We start from the raw sequence: 16,022 nt of genomic DNA on the forward strand, positions 1-16,022 counted from the left end.
GGAGAACAAAACAATAGACTGTATACTGGACATAATCCATACATTCCAATCCCTAAACTGTAGTAACCAATAAATCATCACATTAATCTTCAATGCAAGAAAGGTGCTGCTCAAGATTTTACAATGACCTTGGCCATATAAAGAACATGAAATGCCAGATGTCTGAATCAAATTCAGAAAAAAAGAGAGATATTAGAGATTATACTGCAAGCATATGTTGACTGATGCAGTGCAGCAAATAATTTCAGAAGAAAACTATTATATATTTTAGATTATAGCAAAGCCTTTAATTATGTAGATCATGAAAAAACTATGGATCACTTTAGAATGGGTGTGTCACAACATTTGGCTGCCCTGATGAGCAACCTATACTCTGGAGAAGAGGCCACAGTCAGGACAGAAAGAATATGCAAATAGAGTGGTTTTGAATAGTCAAAGGGGTCATGACAATGAATTTTATCATCCTATATGTTCACAAGCAGAATATGTTTGTAAGTAGAATATATCATATAGGAAGCAGGATTAGAGAAAGGAGATGTGACAATTATGTCAGTAATGTAAGACATACAGATGATACCACATTACTAGCAGAAAAAAAGGAAAGACTTGGAATAACTATTGATTAATTTTATTTATTTAGTTTGAGATATTTTTCAATCATCTCCCAGCCCACAGGGGCTCTCAAGGCAATGAACAAATATAAATATTTAAAATACCACAAAGTTAAGGAAGAAAGTACAAAAGTGAGGTTATACCTGAATATTAAGAAGAGAGAAATAATGATCTCAAGTGATATAAGCAATTTTAAAGTTAAAGACATCAAAATATTTAAATATTTTATACACCTCACCTCAGTCATCAATCAAAATGAGGACTGCATTTAAAAATCAGAAAAATAATATGATTTGGAAGGGCAGCTATCACAGAACTAGGTAAGATCTTCAGGTTGACTGTAAACCAAGTCAAGGTGATCCCTACCACAGTACTTCTGATTTTTATGTAGGGGTGTGAAAACAGCAAAGAAAACTGATAGGAAGAAATTTTATATATTTAAAATGCAGTGCTGGAGGATAGTTCTATGTCACCACGAACAAACAAAAACGAACACATAAATGGGTATGTGAGGAAATTAGTCCTGAACTCTCACTAACCCAAAGGTATATACTAAGTTGAGCTACAGTACTTGGACATATCATGAGATAAGATTCATCAGAAAAGATGATGACATTCAGTAAAGCTGAAGGTGGCAGGAATTGAGGAAAAGCACTTTACAGTTTGTGTGACTTAATGAAGGAAGCCATCATGGCCCATTAACTACAAGGTCTCTGAGAGGTCTTTCATTGGTAGGGTCACCATAGGTCAATATTGAATTGATGGTACATTAATAATTAAAATGAAAAAAAAAATGCCAGTTGGAGGAAATACAGTTATTTCTTCACATATTCTTCCACACCATTTTTACAACTTTATAGTGTCCTCACCATATTGCCTATAATATTGTCCTGGTAAGCTGAATATCCTGAAGTCTGATGGTTGCCATAGACTGTGCAACTATCTGAAATGTGTTCCCTTTCTCCTTCTCTATCTTTTGTGTATGTGTGTGTGTGTGGGTACTCTGAACCATTTCACACTTCATGTACTTGGCAACCTTAGAGTATTTTATCTTCTTGCCATCCCCCACAAGCCTTTTTGTTTCACTTACTAATCTGGCAGGTATCCAACTTACCCCTGTTTTAATGGTAAAATGGAACTAGCAAATACCTAAGCTCAAAATATATCTTCCCATTTTGGAGCAAGATATACTATTCTTTTATGTTATTGTGTGCATGTTTATTTATTTATTAATTATTTACGTCATTTATATGCTGCCTTTCTCCTGGAGTGGAACCCAAGGTAGCTCACAAAAGGATGTTATGTACATCATGAAAATAAAATATAAGATTTTGATAAATATATGCATATGTAATCACAGCCGCATTGGGAAATACAGTTGGCCCTTCATTTTCATGTGGGATCCAGCCCCCCCCCCCCCCGAAAACAGAAACCTGCTGATATTCAAACCCCATTGGCTTGAATGGCTGCATGTGCCCACAAGCGCACACAGGTACACACTGCAGACACACACCCCATTTAGTCCCCATCCATTTGCAAGGGGCACAGATTTCAAATCCATGAAAATGGAAGGGCAACTGTATATTAAAAATGTCATGATACAATTACCAAACTCACCTTGCAGAAGGAAGTCCCCTTTTGTTGAGGTCAGCTCTTACTTTTTCTCCTACATGTCTATAAATCTCCACAATTGCCAATATCGCAGCATCTCTTACCTATGGCACACAACAACATCAATTGTAATAATTGTAATAAAATTTATTCGGTCTTTGACCAGTATAAACAACATCAAATTATAACTGGAAAAGAATATATGACAGTATGACACATTTAATACCTGATTGTTCAGTCTTGGGGGGGGGGGGGGGGGGGGAGGACAAAACTATATACAGTTGGCCCTCCGTTTTTGCAAGGGATCCAATCTGGACCCCTCCCCCATGAAAACAGAGGGCCACACTTATTCAAGTCCCATAGGCTTGAATGGAGCACACCCCCATGCGCACGCGCCACTGTAAATAACAGAGGTTGCCCCTCTGCGTATATTCAAGGGCATGGATCTGAGATCCACACATTAAGAGGGGCAACTGTAGTTACAGCACTGTCAAACCCCATTCTAGCAACATCCTGAAAGTCAACCTTCTCTAATACAGTGTGCTACATGTGCAGACACTGGTTAAGCTGAATTGCTTGCATTATGATAAGGGGAAGACACCTACTGACCTCTTCATATGCACACGGTGAGAAAGTAGGACCATTACTGGGTGGGAGGATGGATTAATTTTACTGCAGCACAATGACCCTCTCTGCTTTTTCTAACCCTCTATATTGCTTAGAATAGCAAAAGAACAACATAGTGCCCTGCGCCATATGTGGGTGTACTATATGCAACTTCCAGCTTACATGGAAGCTGCGCACCAATTAAAGTAATGGCGTGCGTGTCCATGGTACATGCACTACCCCAAGCCGTGAGCATGTGCCCCATTGTTTTTAATGGGGTGCAAGCATACAGATTTTCCCTTACACGGATCTCCCGCATTAGGGGAGGGCCCACTGTAAAATGATATTGCATCATTGCCACTACCTTTCTCCAGCTACATTTCTAGGAGCAGCTTACGAGTGACCTGACATTACTTTGTAGATCACTTTTCTTTTTTAAAAAACCTGTCCCATGCCACTCACAATGACACAGTATCCTCTTTCTAATTCTTATTACTTTCTGTACCTTATGAAATTCACTTTTGGCTGTTATAAAGAGCAAGTGGCAATGTTCCATCCCTTCTGAAATTTTTAGTTTGGGTTTGGAAGGACTTCCTTGGATTAAAATAAGCATGAAGGAAAGCATAGGCAAATAGGAAAGAATTTTTGGCACAGCCTGAGTAAAGTATATAGTGTGAATTCAAACATGAAGCTTTGTAGTGAACTAAGTTTCCTCCTTTTTCACATGACAGACAACAGAAAACAAACAGATAGTATTTTAAGGAGGTAAGTGTTAGCCTGAGCTTGCAGAAATTTGCACCATGCTGAAACTTTTAAGAATCACCTCTACACAAAAACCATACCACTTCCCTTTTCTATAATTCTCTAGTTATTGGAAAAGGCACTTATGGAGCAAGCAATGCACTGTGGGTAGTACAAAAATCAGTATCTTCAAGTTTTGGTTTAATAATTATAGCCCTACCTGGCTATTGGAGTCCCCAGTCAAGATGCATAAATGTGGTACCAATTTGCTGAGAATTAATGATTGTGCACCATAGCTAAAAGAAAATTCAAAACAAGTGTCATTTTCACTCACAAACAACATCAATAAGCAACTCTACACACAATTCTAACACAACCTGAGTTCTTATATATATAATTTAAGAATTTAAATTTTAAAGTGAATTACCATTTGCTGTGTTTTCAAAATAAGAGTTGGATTTTTGTTACTAAGTCCAAGGAAAAGAACATTAACAAGGAAAGAATGTTTATTTTTAGGATTTCCAAAGGAATAAAATACATACACATTTAATGTTGCAACAAGACACAGACACACTCCTTCACGTGAACGGTAATTCTTGTGTTTGAAGCCAGCAGCAAGACGTTCCCAAATGAACTATTGAAAAGAAAAGATAGGTTAGATTACAGAAAGGAAATGTTTCATGCCATTAATATTCAATGGCTAATGACAGCTATAAATTAATGTCACAATGAAAGGAACACCACAATGAAATATTATACAAATGCCTTATGGCAAAAAGTTTTAATCAGACTCATTTACAATTGCTCCCAATGTTATAATAATACTCATACAATATCAATCCATATCAAGAAATAGTGGCTGTTCAAATATTAGTTTTCAGCAACTAGACAATAACAATTACATCTGTTTTAAGCTTTCCCTGCATACAAAAATCTTTCCATTGTCCTTGATACCTCCCTCAATCAGAAACACACTGTTTAAAATTGATTTTTTTTAACATATCACTATATTTTTAAGTACTTATTCTGTGTAATTAAACTGCTGGTTCTATTTGTCCTCCATTTCCAATGCCTTTTCTGTTCTTCTCCTGTGATGATCTCTGGATCTTTCTTCTATTATGAGTAACTTGCACGACACTCATTTACTCCAAAGCACGTTCATCTTTACATGTTTCGTCAGCCCCTTTTCTATTTCTTTCTTGCTTTTATCTTTATAACCCCCCCCCACACACACACACACCCCATCATTACTGTAATTACCAAGACTATACACTTGAGGCTTACAGGACTAGATCTGAAACAATATTTCAAAGCAAGCGGATTCCAACTGCAACTCCCTTTAGCTGCAATGCTGCCATGATAATCTCAGTGGTTCAGCAGGCATTGAAGAGAAAAGGGTTGCCTAGCAACTGCTGCACAGTGAGCAATAGCACAATTTCCCAGACTGCAGCATTTTATGATTTAGACCCTTCCAGTACTCAACTCATGCTGTTGCATGACCAAAATAGACAATGCTGCATGTGCAGAGTGCATTATATTTCGTTTGCTTAACTTTAAGAGACTGAGAGAAAACATTAGGTATGTTAACTAGGAACCATCAAAAACACATTATATGAATTATTTAAGCAGTTAAAATGGCAGTGAAATATTCTGCTTTGGAATCATAATTCAGTAATAGAACCAGTTCTTCCTATGCAACGATTAAATTGCCACCTTAAATTTACATTGTCTTTCTAACTATTGTCAATGTAGCAAATCAATGGTTAGAGAATTTTAATTATATGTATGGTGACTTTTTAGTCTGTAACCCCACTTCGATCCAATTGGGAGAGGCAGGGAAACACAAATAAATAAATAATAATAATAATAATTATTATTATTATTATTATTATTATTATTATTATTATTATTATTATTATTATTATTATTATTATTATTATTGTGTTTAAAGAAAAATTATAATCACACATTTATTAGGCACTGGATGTTTAGTTCAGGACATTTGGGGCCAGCACAAGATGAGATGGAATTTGTGGAAGAAAAACACTTGGCAACAATATTTTGGAACAGTACCAAATGTTGGGAGGAAATCACAGAACAGTAAACAAGAAGAATAAAGAGTCAAGAACACTTCCAGAAATGCACAAGGAAAATCCATCAAAATTAATAATGAGAATTCTGAGTCTGTCAATAAGCAGGATTTACCTCACAACACTCTAAGGAACACTCAAAAATAAAGGGCTCAAAAGTAAAGTCTTCCAAAGGCTGAACAGTTTAAATTAAAGTAATACCAAAGATTATTTTTTTTAACATGGAGAACACCTTATGCCATGTGATTTCTTTACATGCAGATGTTGCACACCCTCAGCTTGATGTAGTATATGAATAAAAATATTTTGCTCGTTAAGTGTGTGTATTGTCATTTGTACAATCATGTATATTTTTATTTTAACACAAGGAAATATCATTCAAATTAGAACAGTTTTATTTAAATAAATTCAGTACTTAACACATGTGTAAATTTTACACATACTGCCTACACACAGCCACATTCACCAATGCTCACAGATATGTACACACTCAGTTATGTTCTTTCATTCACACACATACCCATTTACTCTCTCACACCTAGGCGTGAAACAAACTGCCTGAAAAGGGTAGACTGGGGCTGCCCCGGAGGTGCAACAAGCACATGCCATGGCCCCAATCCACCTCGCTCCTAGCCCAAATAGGAGTGGAAAAGGTTTGCTCCTATTTGGGCTAGTCAAGGGCCGCCTTGGGCAGCCCTGTTGAACCCTAGGGTGGCTTTTGGATGCTCCAGGTGTGTGCTGTACCCCCAGAGCATCTTGAAGTCTCCCCATCTGATCAGCCAGTGTCGCTTCCGGGCATCTTGGGGGCATATGGGGTTAAAACCCCATGCCCCCAAGCCACACAGAAACTGTCTTTTCCGGGGTATCTGTTCGGCCCCCTAGTCACACAGAAACATTCATTATCTTGTGTATAAGTAGGTATACATAAGCACATATGTATGTAAAAAAGAGAGGATGTGTGTGGCTGTGTGTGAGACAGAATCCCTGCAAGTGTGTGTGAATGAAAGAAAAAGAGCAAGAGAAACAGTGTGACTGAGTTTGAAAGAACGTGTGTGCATGTGAAAGTGGTGGAGGACAGAGAAACGGGGCATCACAGAACCTGGTTCCACTGGACCTACAAATTTTCCACCAACTCCAATGCTTCTAACGGCTAACCAAAGCCTCTCTTCATTTCCACTCTCCTTGGACCCCGTCCAGTTCCCACCCTGCCTTGCCCACCCACTTTACTGGACCAGAGGAACAGCTTGGCATTTGCCTTCTCGTGTGAGTGGGAGTCCCTGCTGGCCAGCCAGGAGGGAGGAAAAGGTAGCATGGGGCAGTGCTGCACTCCGATGCTTGCTCTGCTCCAGTAGCTTACAAGAAGTGGCACATCTGCACCAATCCTCCTTGGCCAGCCAGTCTGACATGCCGTTCATTCTGGAGTGGAGCCACCATGACCACTTCTCCTGTCCTTGGAAAGGGCCCAGCCAAACCTAGGTGCTGACTCCTAGCACGACATGCTGCCAGCCTCTTTTGCCGCTGGAGAACATCACACACATTGCCTCTCCTTCAGACACATTGCGGTCCCACTCCCATGTATCTCCTCCACAAGATTACACTAATCCCATAAGGGAAGGGGACCTCAAGATGTGGCATATCAAATAAATGTCCTTTGCCATTGGGTGCACTGGACTGAGCAGACACACTGGTTGAGACTGCACCAGCATCTTATCCCAAGAATTGGGGCTCTGACAGGACAAATGGGAGAAGAATAAGTGGCAACTTGGGATGGGCCTCGCAAGAGGCCACGATTGAGGAAGTTTTCCTGCTCTCCTCCTCTTCCTCAGGCAGAGGTGGTTGTTCCAAGCACCATCTTCACCCTTCTCTTCCCCTACAGGGCAGAAAAGGTTTGGGAAATGGAGGAGGAGTGATCAGGCCTCCAAATCTCATGCCCCCCTCCCAAATATGTGTGTGTCTTGCACTGTTTGAGAGCCACTGTCTTATAACAACCAAGCAGAAAAATGATAGCTGTAAGATTAAACTCAACTGACAAGGAAGTTCAATGATACAGCTATGAACACATCAAGGGTTTAACACTAAGCACCTAAAGCAAGGTGATGCAGGAGAGGGAGAAATTTTTGCTTCCTTACGTTCTTCAGGTCTAGAAGTTACAAAAATAAAAAATGAAAGCAGTCAGATAAAACTGTGAAGGGCTCTATCTCAGAATGCCCTGAACTGTACATGCCTGCTATATGAGGCCCCTACTCCCATGTATCTCCTCCATAGGATTACAGAAAACCCTTGATTAATACAGAGGAGGGAGCACATCAAGTAAACGACTTTTACTATTGGAAGGAAATAAATATAAATAAAGGAATAAGTAAAGACAAACCAGAAGACTATAGGACCTTCACAATTCTACACATCACTGTCATGAATACTATGCCTTTAGAAGTAGAACTTCATTCACACCACTCCTTTTTTTTTCTGGGGAAATGATGAAGGCAAGAATGGCCTTAAGAATCAGATCAAGAAAAGGAATCTGAAGTGGCAATTAATTACCAAAAGAATATTTTAAAAACTGGAGTTATAAAATGGAGCTTGAACAAAATAGCATGTAAAATGCAAACACACACAGGAGTCATCAAGAGTCGGCCCTTCACATTTGCGGACTTGGCATTCCCAAATTTTCGTTATTCGCAATTGGAGGGGCCTGGAGAGCCTGCGCATGAGCCCCTCCCACCTCCTCCTCCAATGCCTGGGATAGCTGGCCATATGTGGGCTCCCCTGATCTCTACCACACCTGGGACAGCTGGCTAGAGCTGTCTCAGGCATCGGAGGGGAAGTGGGGGGGGCTTGGCTTATTCGTGAATTTTCCACATTCACGGAGGTCTTGTTCCCCTAACCCCCGCAAACGTGGAGGGCTGGCTGTACATTCAAAAAAGCAGAAAGAAGAAACATGTGTATAATTTTAACATGGAAGAACTGAAGTTATAGATATGCAAGCTAGAATATTAAGCAGAAAGTAATTAATTATTTAATATTTTAATAACTAGGACTATGTCATTTAATCAACAATCTTTTCTTTACTGGACAAAATATTTTAATATTACTTTTACTATTATTACAAAATTCTGCAATCCATGCACCTGCTTTGAAGCTATCTATCCTACATCACCTTAACACAATGAAGATGATACGCACTGTGACATGTGTTCTAACCAATACATATTTTCTTTTAGTATTTATTCATTCACTTACAAGTCTAACCAATTAAATCACTGTGTGAAGATGAAGGCTTTTATGGCTATGTCGCCGTGTTCTAGTACAGATTATTGTTTAGCCTGGAGAAGAGAAGGTTAAAGGGTGATATGATAGCCCTGTTTAAATACTTGAAGGGATGTCATATTGAGGAGGGAGCAAGCTTGTTTTCTGCTGCTCCAAAGACCAGGACCCAGAGCAATGGATGCAAACTGCAGGAAAAGAGATTCCACCTCAACATTAGGGAGAACTTCCTGACAGTAAGGGCTGTTAGACAGTGGAACAAACAACTTCCTCATAGAGTGGTGGAGTCTCTTTCCTTGGAGATCTTTAAACAGAGGCTAGACGGCCATCTGTCGGGGATGCTTCGATTGTGATTTCCTGCATGGCAGGGGGTCGGACTGGATGGCCCTTGCTGTCTCTTCCAAATGTATGATTCTATGATTGCATTATGTTATGCCACAATCTGTGGCTGGCATCTTCAGAGAACGTTGGCATTGAAGTGAGTGGGGTATATATACTGTGTGGCCCTTGGTTCAGAGGAAGTAATTTACATGTTAATCCCTGTGTTGGTCGGTTGTTGAATGGCAAGGCCTCAGGGTGTTCATTTAATTCATGACCCATTGTCTGCTGGAAAACCACATCTCGCCCTGGGTGGTTTTCATTTGCACTTGCTGGGTCTTGATTTTGGTATCTTTCAGGACTGATAGCCAAACTTCGTTTACTTTAAAGGGTTTCTTATTTTAGCATTACTCATCTTAATGAAATGATCACTCTATTGCAAATACAAAGTTTTATAAGTTCTGGGTTTTCCTATTATTATTTTCAGCATAAATCTTTATATATGCTTGCAGTTTTGTTTTAACTGTGTTTACTCACTATGATATTCAATACTTTTATTGCTAAATTTGTCTTTAATTTGTTTTAAATTATGTTAGCTGCTTTGAGCACTATTTCTACTTGCAAGTGTGACATATAAAAGTAGTAAGTTATATGAAAATATAATATAAAACAGCATTGAAGACCAGTCTCTTTTGGCAGCCTCATCTAGATGATTTTTAAATGCTGAACTTTAATGAATTTTAAATGTGTATGTCTTACTTGTCCTTTTAAGGTGTTGATGTTTTAATCCATGTGTTTTAATTGATGCTGTACATTGTTTATTTGCTGTTCCCTGCTTGATCCACTGGGAGAGGCAGATAGGAAATAATAATAATAATAATAATGGTAATGGTAATAATAATCAAATAAAACCTCAAAAGAGAATACAGTACATAACACTTCATTAAATCTCTATCCATATATAAGATAAATATGACTGGCATACTGAATTTACAATCCAAAAGTATCATCCACAGAAGCTAACTGAATTTGCTTCCATGTCCAGGATCAATTATACATATATATCCAAAAGCAGGGGTAGGCAACCTGCGGCCCGCGGGCCGGATGCGGCCCGGCGAGGCCTTGGGACTGGCCCCAGCCTGGTCCTGCCGCCGATTGCCGCCGGGGCCTTTGGCCTCTCGCGCACAGGGGCAATTGTCTATAGAAGCCTCAGAAACATGCATTTATATTAACATTTTTTAAAAATAAATATAAATAAATAAACAAATTATTTGTATACCGCCCTTCCAATGATCAGGGCGGTGAACAGCAATCAAAGACATTACAATATAATACATCAACAGCAAATCAAAACAAATGCAACAACAAATCAGCAATTTTTTATGCGTGTCCTCCACTTTTTTTAAAAAAGTGTCCACCATTTGAAAATTTTGTCCTACATTTGTCCCAGTTTATTTATTTATTTAAATTTTATGAAAATTATTTAATTATTTATTTTTTGGCTTCGGCCCCCCAGTTGTCTGAGGGACAGCAACCTGGCCCCCGGCTCAAAAAGGTTGCCTACCCCTGTCCAAAAGCATGCAGAGACATACTGTATATACTCATGTATAAGTTGAGAAATTTTAGTAAAACAATTGACACCCCCAAAGGGTCCACTTATCTATGGTACTGTAGCTTAACTCTTATTTTTTTAGAAAAAGGAACCATTCTCTGAGTAGGCAAGAGCTTAGTCTGTCCTGGAAGAATCTAAACAAAGCAATAATCCTCACTATTCTCTCTCCTGCAACACCATTTCTGGCCTTTGTGAATGTGTGGGCAGAGAAAACAACAGGTCTCTTTTAGAGCTTCCCTCAAAGGAGTTTGGAGAGTGCTGAGCTTATTTTTCACCATTTCTACTCTGACAAGAGGATAGTTCCTTTTTGCTAACAGTTTGTGTGCATATGTATGTGTATGTGCCTTCAAGTCACTTGTCAACTTATGGCGACGCCATGAATGTTTCATAGTGTTTTCTTAAGCAAGAAATACTCCGAGGCGGTTTGGGCAGTTCCTTCCTCTGAAATAAAGCCTATAATAACAGGTATTCGTTGGTGGTCTTATCTCCAAGTACTAATCAGGGCTGACCCTATTTAGATTCCAAAATCAGATGGCATCTGGTGCTTTTAGTATATTTAATACTGTACCTTATTTTAATATTGTACCTTAATTTTTATTTTTAAAAAAAGGGAACCATCCCCTTCTCTGAGTAGAGAGGTGAAAGGCCCTTTTGAATGCTTGGGCAGGAAAATGGCACTGAGGGTACTAAGCAACAGTACACAAATACACAGTGTACAAGGTAGACATTACTCACATGAGGAAAAGCACAAAAACATTATGGACAATCAATTGATTAAATGTAGTGAATTCCTCAATAAATATATCATTAAAGGTTCAAAGAACACTTCTTATTAATCAATATGCTGAATTAATTGTAATGAGACAACATTACTAAAATCCACCAAAAGTCCTTTTCTTTATCCTGTGTCTACCTTATTTATTGTGTACCTGTCTACTGTTGATCAATAGTCTCAATGTATTAGGGTCTCTTGGTGGTTTATAGTTCTATCCCACACACATTACACAGCCAGCATTTACTGTGTAATTCCCTCCTTAAATTATCTATCCACCTTTAGAATGAACACAAATAGATATGCCTGCCAGAATTTTAAGTTCTTTGACATAGTTTTTCTTTGCTTTATCCTTTATACCCTTTGTTACATGCCTCTCTCTTTTAGCTCTGACATTCACAGAACATATCAAAAATTTTAATTTTGGCCCCCAAACCTGCTCTTGACCTATTATTTGTTCAACTCATAAATGATTATATTCGGGAATTACTATCTCAATCTTTGATGACAGGGCTCCTGTACCTTTAATATTTGGGTAGAAAAGAAAAAAAAGAGAAAATCAGTGTGTCATACAGGGATAGGATAACCTGCATCTATTTTCTTATCTGCATAAATTAAAATCATTACACTGTATCTCCTCCTTTGTTTCAGGTTACCTTGCTACAATTGTATAAATTCACTTTCGACAGAGTATAAATAGCACTGTAGTTCTATCCAAGCTTTCAGAAATACCATACCATTGGTGGAGCTGTTTGATCCATTAACTTCAGTGCAAGATTCTGTGCTTGTTCTCGAACCTGGTCTTTGGCATCTCCCATTCGATCCACCAACACTATAACAACTGGGGGATGATAATAAAAAAATAATTATGTTACTGAATGGTATGTCTCTGTAAAATTGTATCTCAACTGATCAATACTTATTTATATGGCTTCCATACTTTAAAGAAAAGGTAAATATGAACCAGAAGAAAAATGTAAGGCAATTAGTCAGGATGGAACTCATAAAATAGCATGCAAGTTTGAGTTGTAAAATTCTTAATCAGGCTAGTCTATTTTACAGGTACTTTCCTGCCACTCTTCTACAAAGTGAGCCACATGTTGTTGTTCTTGCTGTGTATCTTCAAATCGTTTCCAACTTATGTAAACTCAAAGGTGAACCTATCATGGGGTTTTCTTGACACGTTTTGTCACATTTACTGCCTATTATTCCTATTAAATCTGAATATATGTAGACTATACCTAATAAAACATTCAAAATACTCTGAGTTGTTTTGGTTGAGGTTATGTTAATTGAAGGATTTGTTTCTGAAGTATATTTCTTGCACAATAAAATTAAGTTATTAATAAGAAGCAACTAACACTGGACATAGGTACAGGTCTAACAATGAACAACTGCCAATAAGTTAAAAGTTAAAATGTTTAAATTCAAACAGTCATTATTGTTCTATTAAGAGGACTGGAAATAGTAAAAAAGTCAAATGTCTAAAAACATATATGAATTATTAATTATTTTTTTAAAAACCCCACATTTCAATTCATTGAAACTCAGGTTTAAACCAATCAATTTTGGCCTACATACCATTGAGGTCTGAAACACACTGCAGAAATAATCCAGTTTGAGACCGCTTTAACTGCTCTTACTCAGTGCTATAAAATCCTGGCAATTGTAGTTTATTGTGGCACCAGATCTCTCTGACAGAGATGGGTAAATGTCTTACAAAACTACAGTTCCCAGAATTCCCTAGCACTTACCCAGGGAAGTTAAAGTGGTCTTAAACTGGGTTATTTCTGCAGTGTGTTTTCGACCTTAGTTCTTCTTCTTGATTGCTTTATTAAACATTCTTTCCTATGTTTCTACAAAGCTGATTAATGTACAAATGCCACTACTTCTTGGGTAATCATAACCAGACCACCTTAAGCGCACACAGTCTCATCTGTCTTTGGAAGCTAAGCAGGTCCAGACCTCATAAATACTTGGATGGGAAAACAGCAGGGATCTCCCAGGGGGAGCAGGAAAGAATCCCACTAGACATTCTGAGGAGTTGCTGCCAATCAAAGATGACAATACAGGGTAGATGTACTAATGATACAAGACAATGTAAGGCAGCTTCCTATGTTCCTATTCAGCTGGAATCACCAGTATACAGAAATCTCATTTCTTGAAATACTATATTGGTGCAACAGAGACCCCAGACCATTAATGTACAAAAAAATCTTGATAATCTTAGCACATTTTAAATGCCTTTAAAATACAGGTAAGAAAAGTGTGGCCCTTCTGATGCTGGTGGACTGCGCATCCCATCAATAGTAAGGAATGCTGGGAATGCAATTGAACAACATTTGAAGAGCCATACGTTGCCTCCTGGAAACTAAAACTTTGTTTAGTACATTCAAAAAATGTCTTTTGGACAAATTTAGATGTTACAAAAATGCACTTGTCATGAAAAGGCCATGTATAAAAATACAGTATATGCTTACTATACCAAACCTCATGCCATCAATAAAGCCTTTAAACTCCCCACTCATTCCCACACAAGCATAACATACCTAGTTCTTTTGGAAAGTTTAATCCTAGAATAATGAACCTGAATGGTACTTAATGTCATAAGTGATCTTATATGACCAAAGCCACACTATGATTTGATCTGAATAACTTTGACATTTGAAAGCACTAATTGGATGTTTTTACCCAACATCTATGAAATCAAAACTAGATGAACGGACACATGAGTACATTATTGGAACTGAAGAAACCTCCTGAATGTTTGAGTGCTGGGACAAAGCAATTCTTCTTGCTCAGTTAGATCCTTCTCCCATCCCCAACCTCACCCCCACCCACAGAGTCTCTCTTCACTGAGGTCCCTTTCATTCCACAACACTAGTGAATGAAACAAAAAGTCTTCATTTTCATACCTACCCTTCCCAATGTTATAGCCCATCCAGGCACTACCTTCCCTCAACAGCATCCTGCCAGTGATAGGGCAAAAGGGGGAATGCTGTTAGCATAGGATCTCTGAGAAAGAAGGTGGGCAAGCAGGGGGCTGGGAAAGACACTACCTGAAATAGAAGATGGGTCAGTGGTAGCTGTGGCAGAGGTAGATTGCGCTTCATGTGTTGCATTTATTCCCACTTCTGCCTCTTTTCCCAAAAAATCTTTTCTCTATGTCTGCTTTTACAAATGCACACATGGTGTCTAGGTCTTCTGGCCTCCATCTGTGCTTCCTGTCCTCTCAAAAACAAAGCTCTGCAAAGCGATTTCCTGCCCTCCTTTCCACCAGCTTTGGAGACAAGGGTGGTACAGAGTACAATGCAAATGCAATAGAATGTGTTCACATGTACTGAGGTATTAGTGAGCAACAAATTTGGCATCCCACACTTTTGTCTGTACTCAAATGAGGGTACAACTGGGTGGCATGAACTGTGACAAAGAACTACAATTGTGAAATAAAGTATCTAACATTCTCTTGTAGGATGAGATCCACTAGACTAGAGAGAAATACATATGCATAATATAGAAACACACAATTAATAATGAGTGCCACAATTAACAACTACTGTAAAGGCCAAATCACTCATCCTCACTAGTTACCACGAGGTTTTAAAACTACTTACCATTTCCTATGTAGGATTTGAAGCGTCCCATCAGTCTATCCACAAAGGCACCAAGAAGATCGAGTCCAAGTAATGACACCTGCAAAAATTATTAAAATGTTTAAAAAGGAAAAACCCAAAGACAATTTCCCCAGCTATGAAACACTGTCTTACACTTCCTATAACCTTTAAGAATTTTAAACTTGAGTTTTTGAAAACTGGGTAATTGTAATATATAGTTTATTAATAAAAGCTGAAATGTGCTTGAAGAAGTTTCATGCCAAAATGTAAAGCTTATATTTGGTTTCTACTTTGACAGCACAGCTGTAATGCACAGCTGGATCCCAATGTGATAACTACAAGCTAGTAACAAAAGACAGCCCCTGTTTGCTTTGGAATAGGATGACACCATAGCTATCACAGCCCGGTCTCTGAGGATATTCTGTTCATTTTGTTTTCATCTTTTTACTTGCAACTAGCTTTCAATCTAAGGATTGCTTCAATCAAAAAAGGAGGGGATGTGGGGAGGAAGAAAGGAAGGAAGGAAGGAAGGTCCATCAAAGGGTATTATATTCTTCTCCTTCACCATTTTTATTTTTGAGTGCAAATAAACAATGATCTAACTTACAACTGCATCAGCCCCTTCCTCTAAAATTTAAGTCTGGCAAAAAAGTTACTCTACACTTTCCAGTGCTTTCCTTAAGCTAGCACTGAATAAGGAAAACATTAAGTGGAGACAAGATCACAGAATACATATGGAGGTATGTTTTCAGTAGAAAAAAATGAGAAATAATGAAGAAACA

The 16,022-nt window shown here is 38.3% G+C and overlaps 1 protein-coding gene across 30 annotated transcripts in view; it reads right to left on the reverse strand.

The window, feature by feature from the left end:
- The window catches only part of CLASP2 (cytoplasmic linker associated protein 2), a 167,570-nt gene that overhangs the window by 139,142 nt on the left and 12,406 nt on the right, over positions 1-16,022 (reverse strand). For 29 of the 30 annotated variants that reach the window (XM_042474354.1, XM_042474351.1, XM_042474353.1 and 26 more), the window contains exons 2-6: positions 15,241-15,319; positions 12,364-12,467; positions 4,113-4,204; positions 3,791-3,866; positions 2,230-2,327 (exon numbers count right to left, since the gene is read on the reverse strand). In XM_042474354.1, the coding sequence (XP_042330288.1) occupies positions 2,230-2,327; positions 3,791-3,866; positions 4,113-4,204; positions 12,364-12,467; positions 15,241-15,319 (449 nt within the window). Of the gene's footprint in view, positions 1-2,229; positions 2,328-3,790; positions 3,867-4,112; positions 4,205-4,854; positions 4,934-12,363; positions 12,468-15,240; positions 15,320-16,022 lie in introns of those variants that run through there. The other variant, XM_042474386.1, reaches the window with a different exon arrangement.

The sequence above is a fragment of the Sceloporus undulatus genome, chromosome 6 (assembly GCF_019175285.1).
Source record: "Sceloporus undulatus isolate JIND9_A2432 ecotype Alabama chromosome 6, SceUnd_v1.1, whole genome shotgun sequence".
In the NCBI taxonomy this organism is placed as follows: domain Eukaryota; kingdom Metazoa; phylum Chordata; class Lepidosauria; order Squamata; family Phrynosomatidae; genus Sceloporus; species Sceloporus undulatus.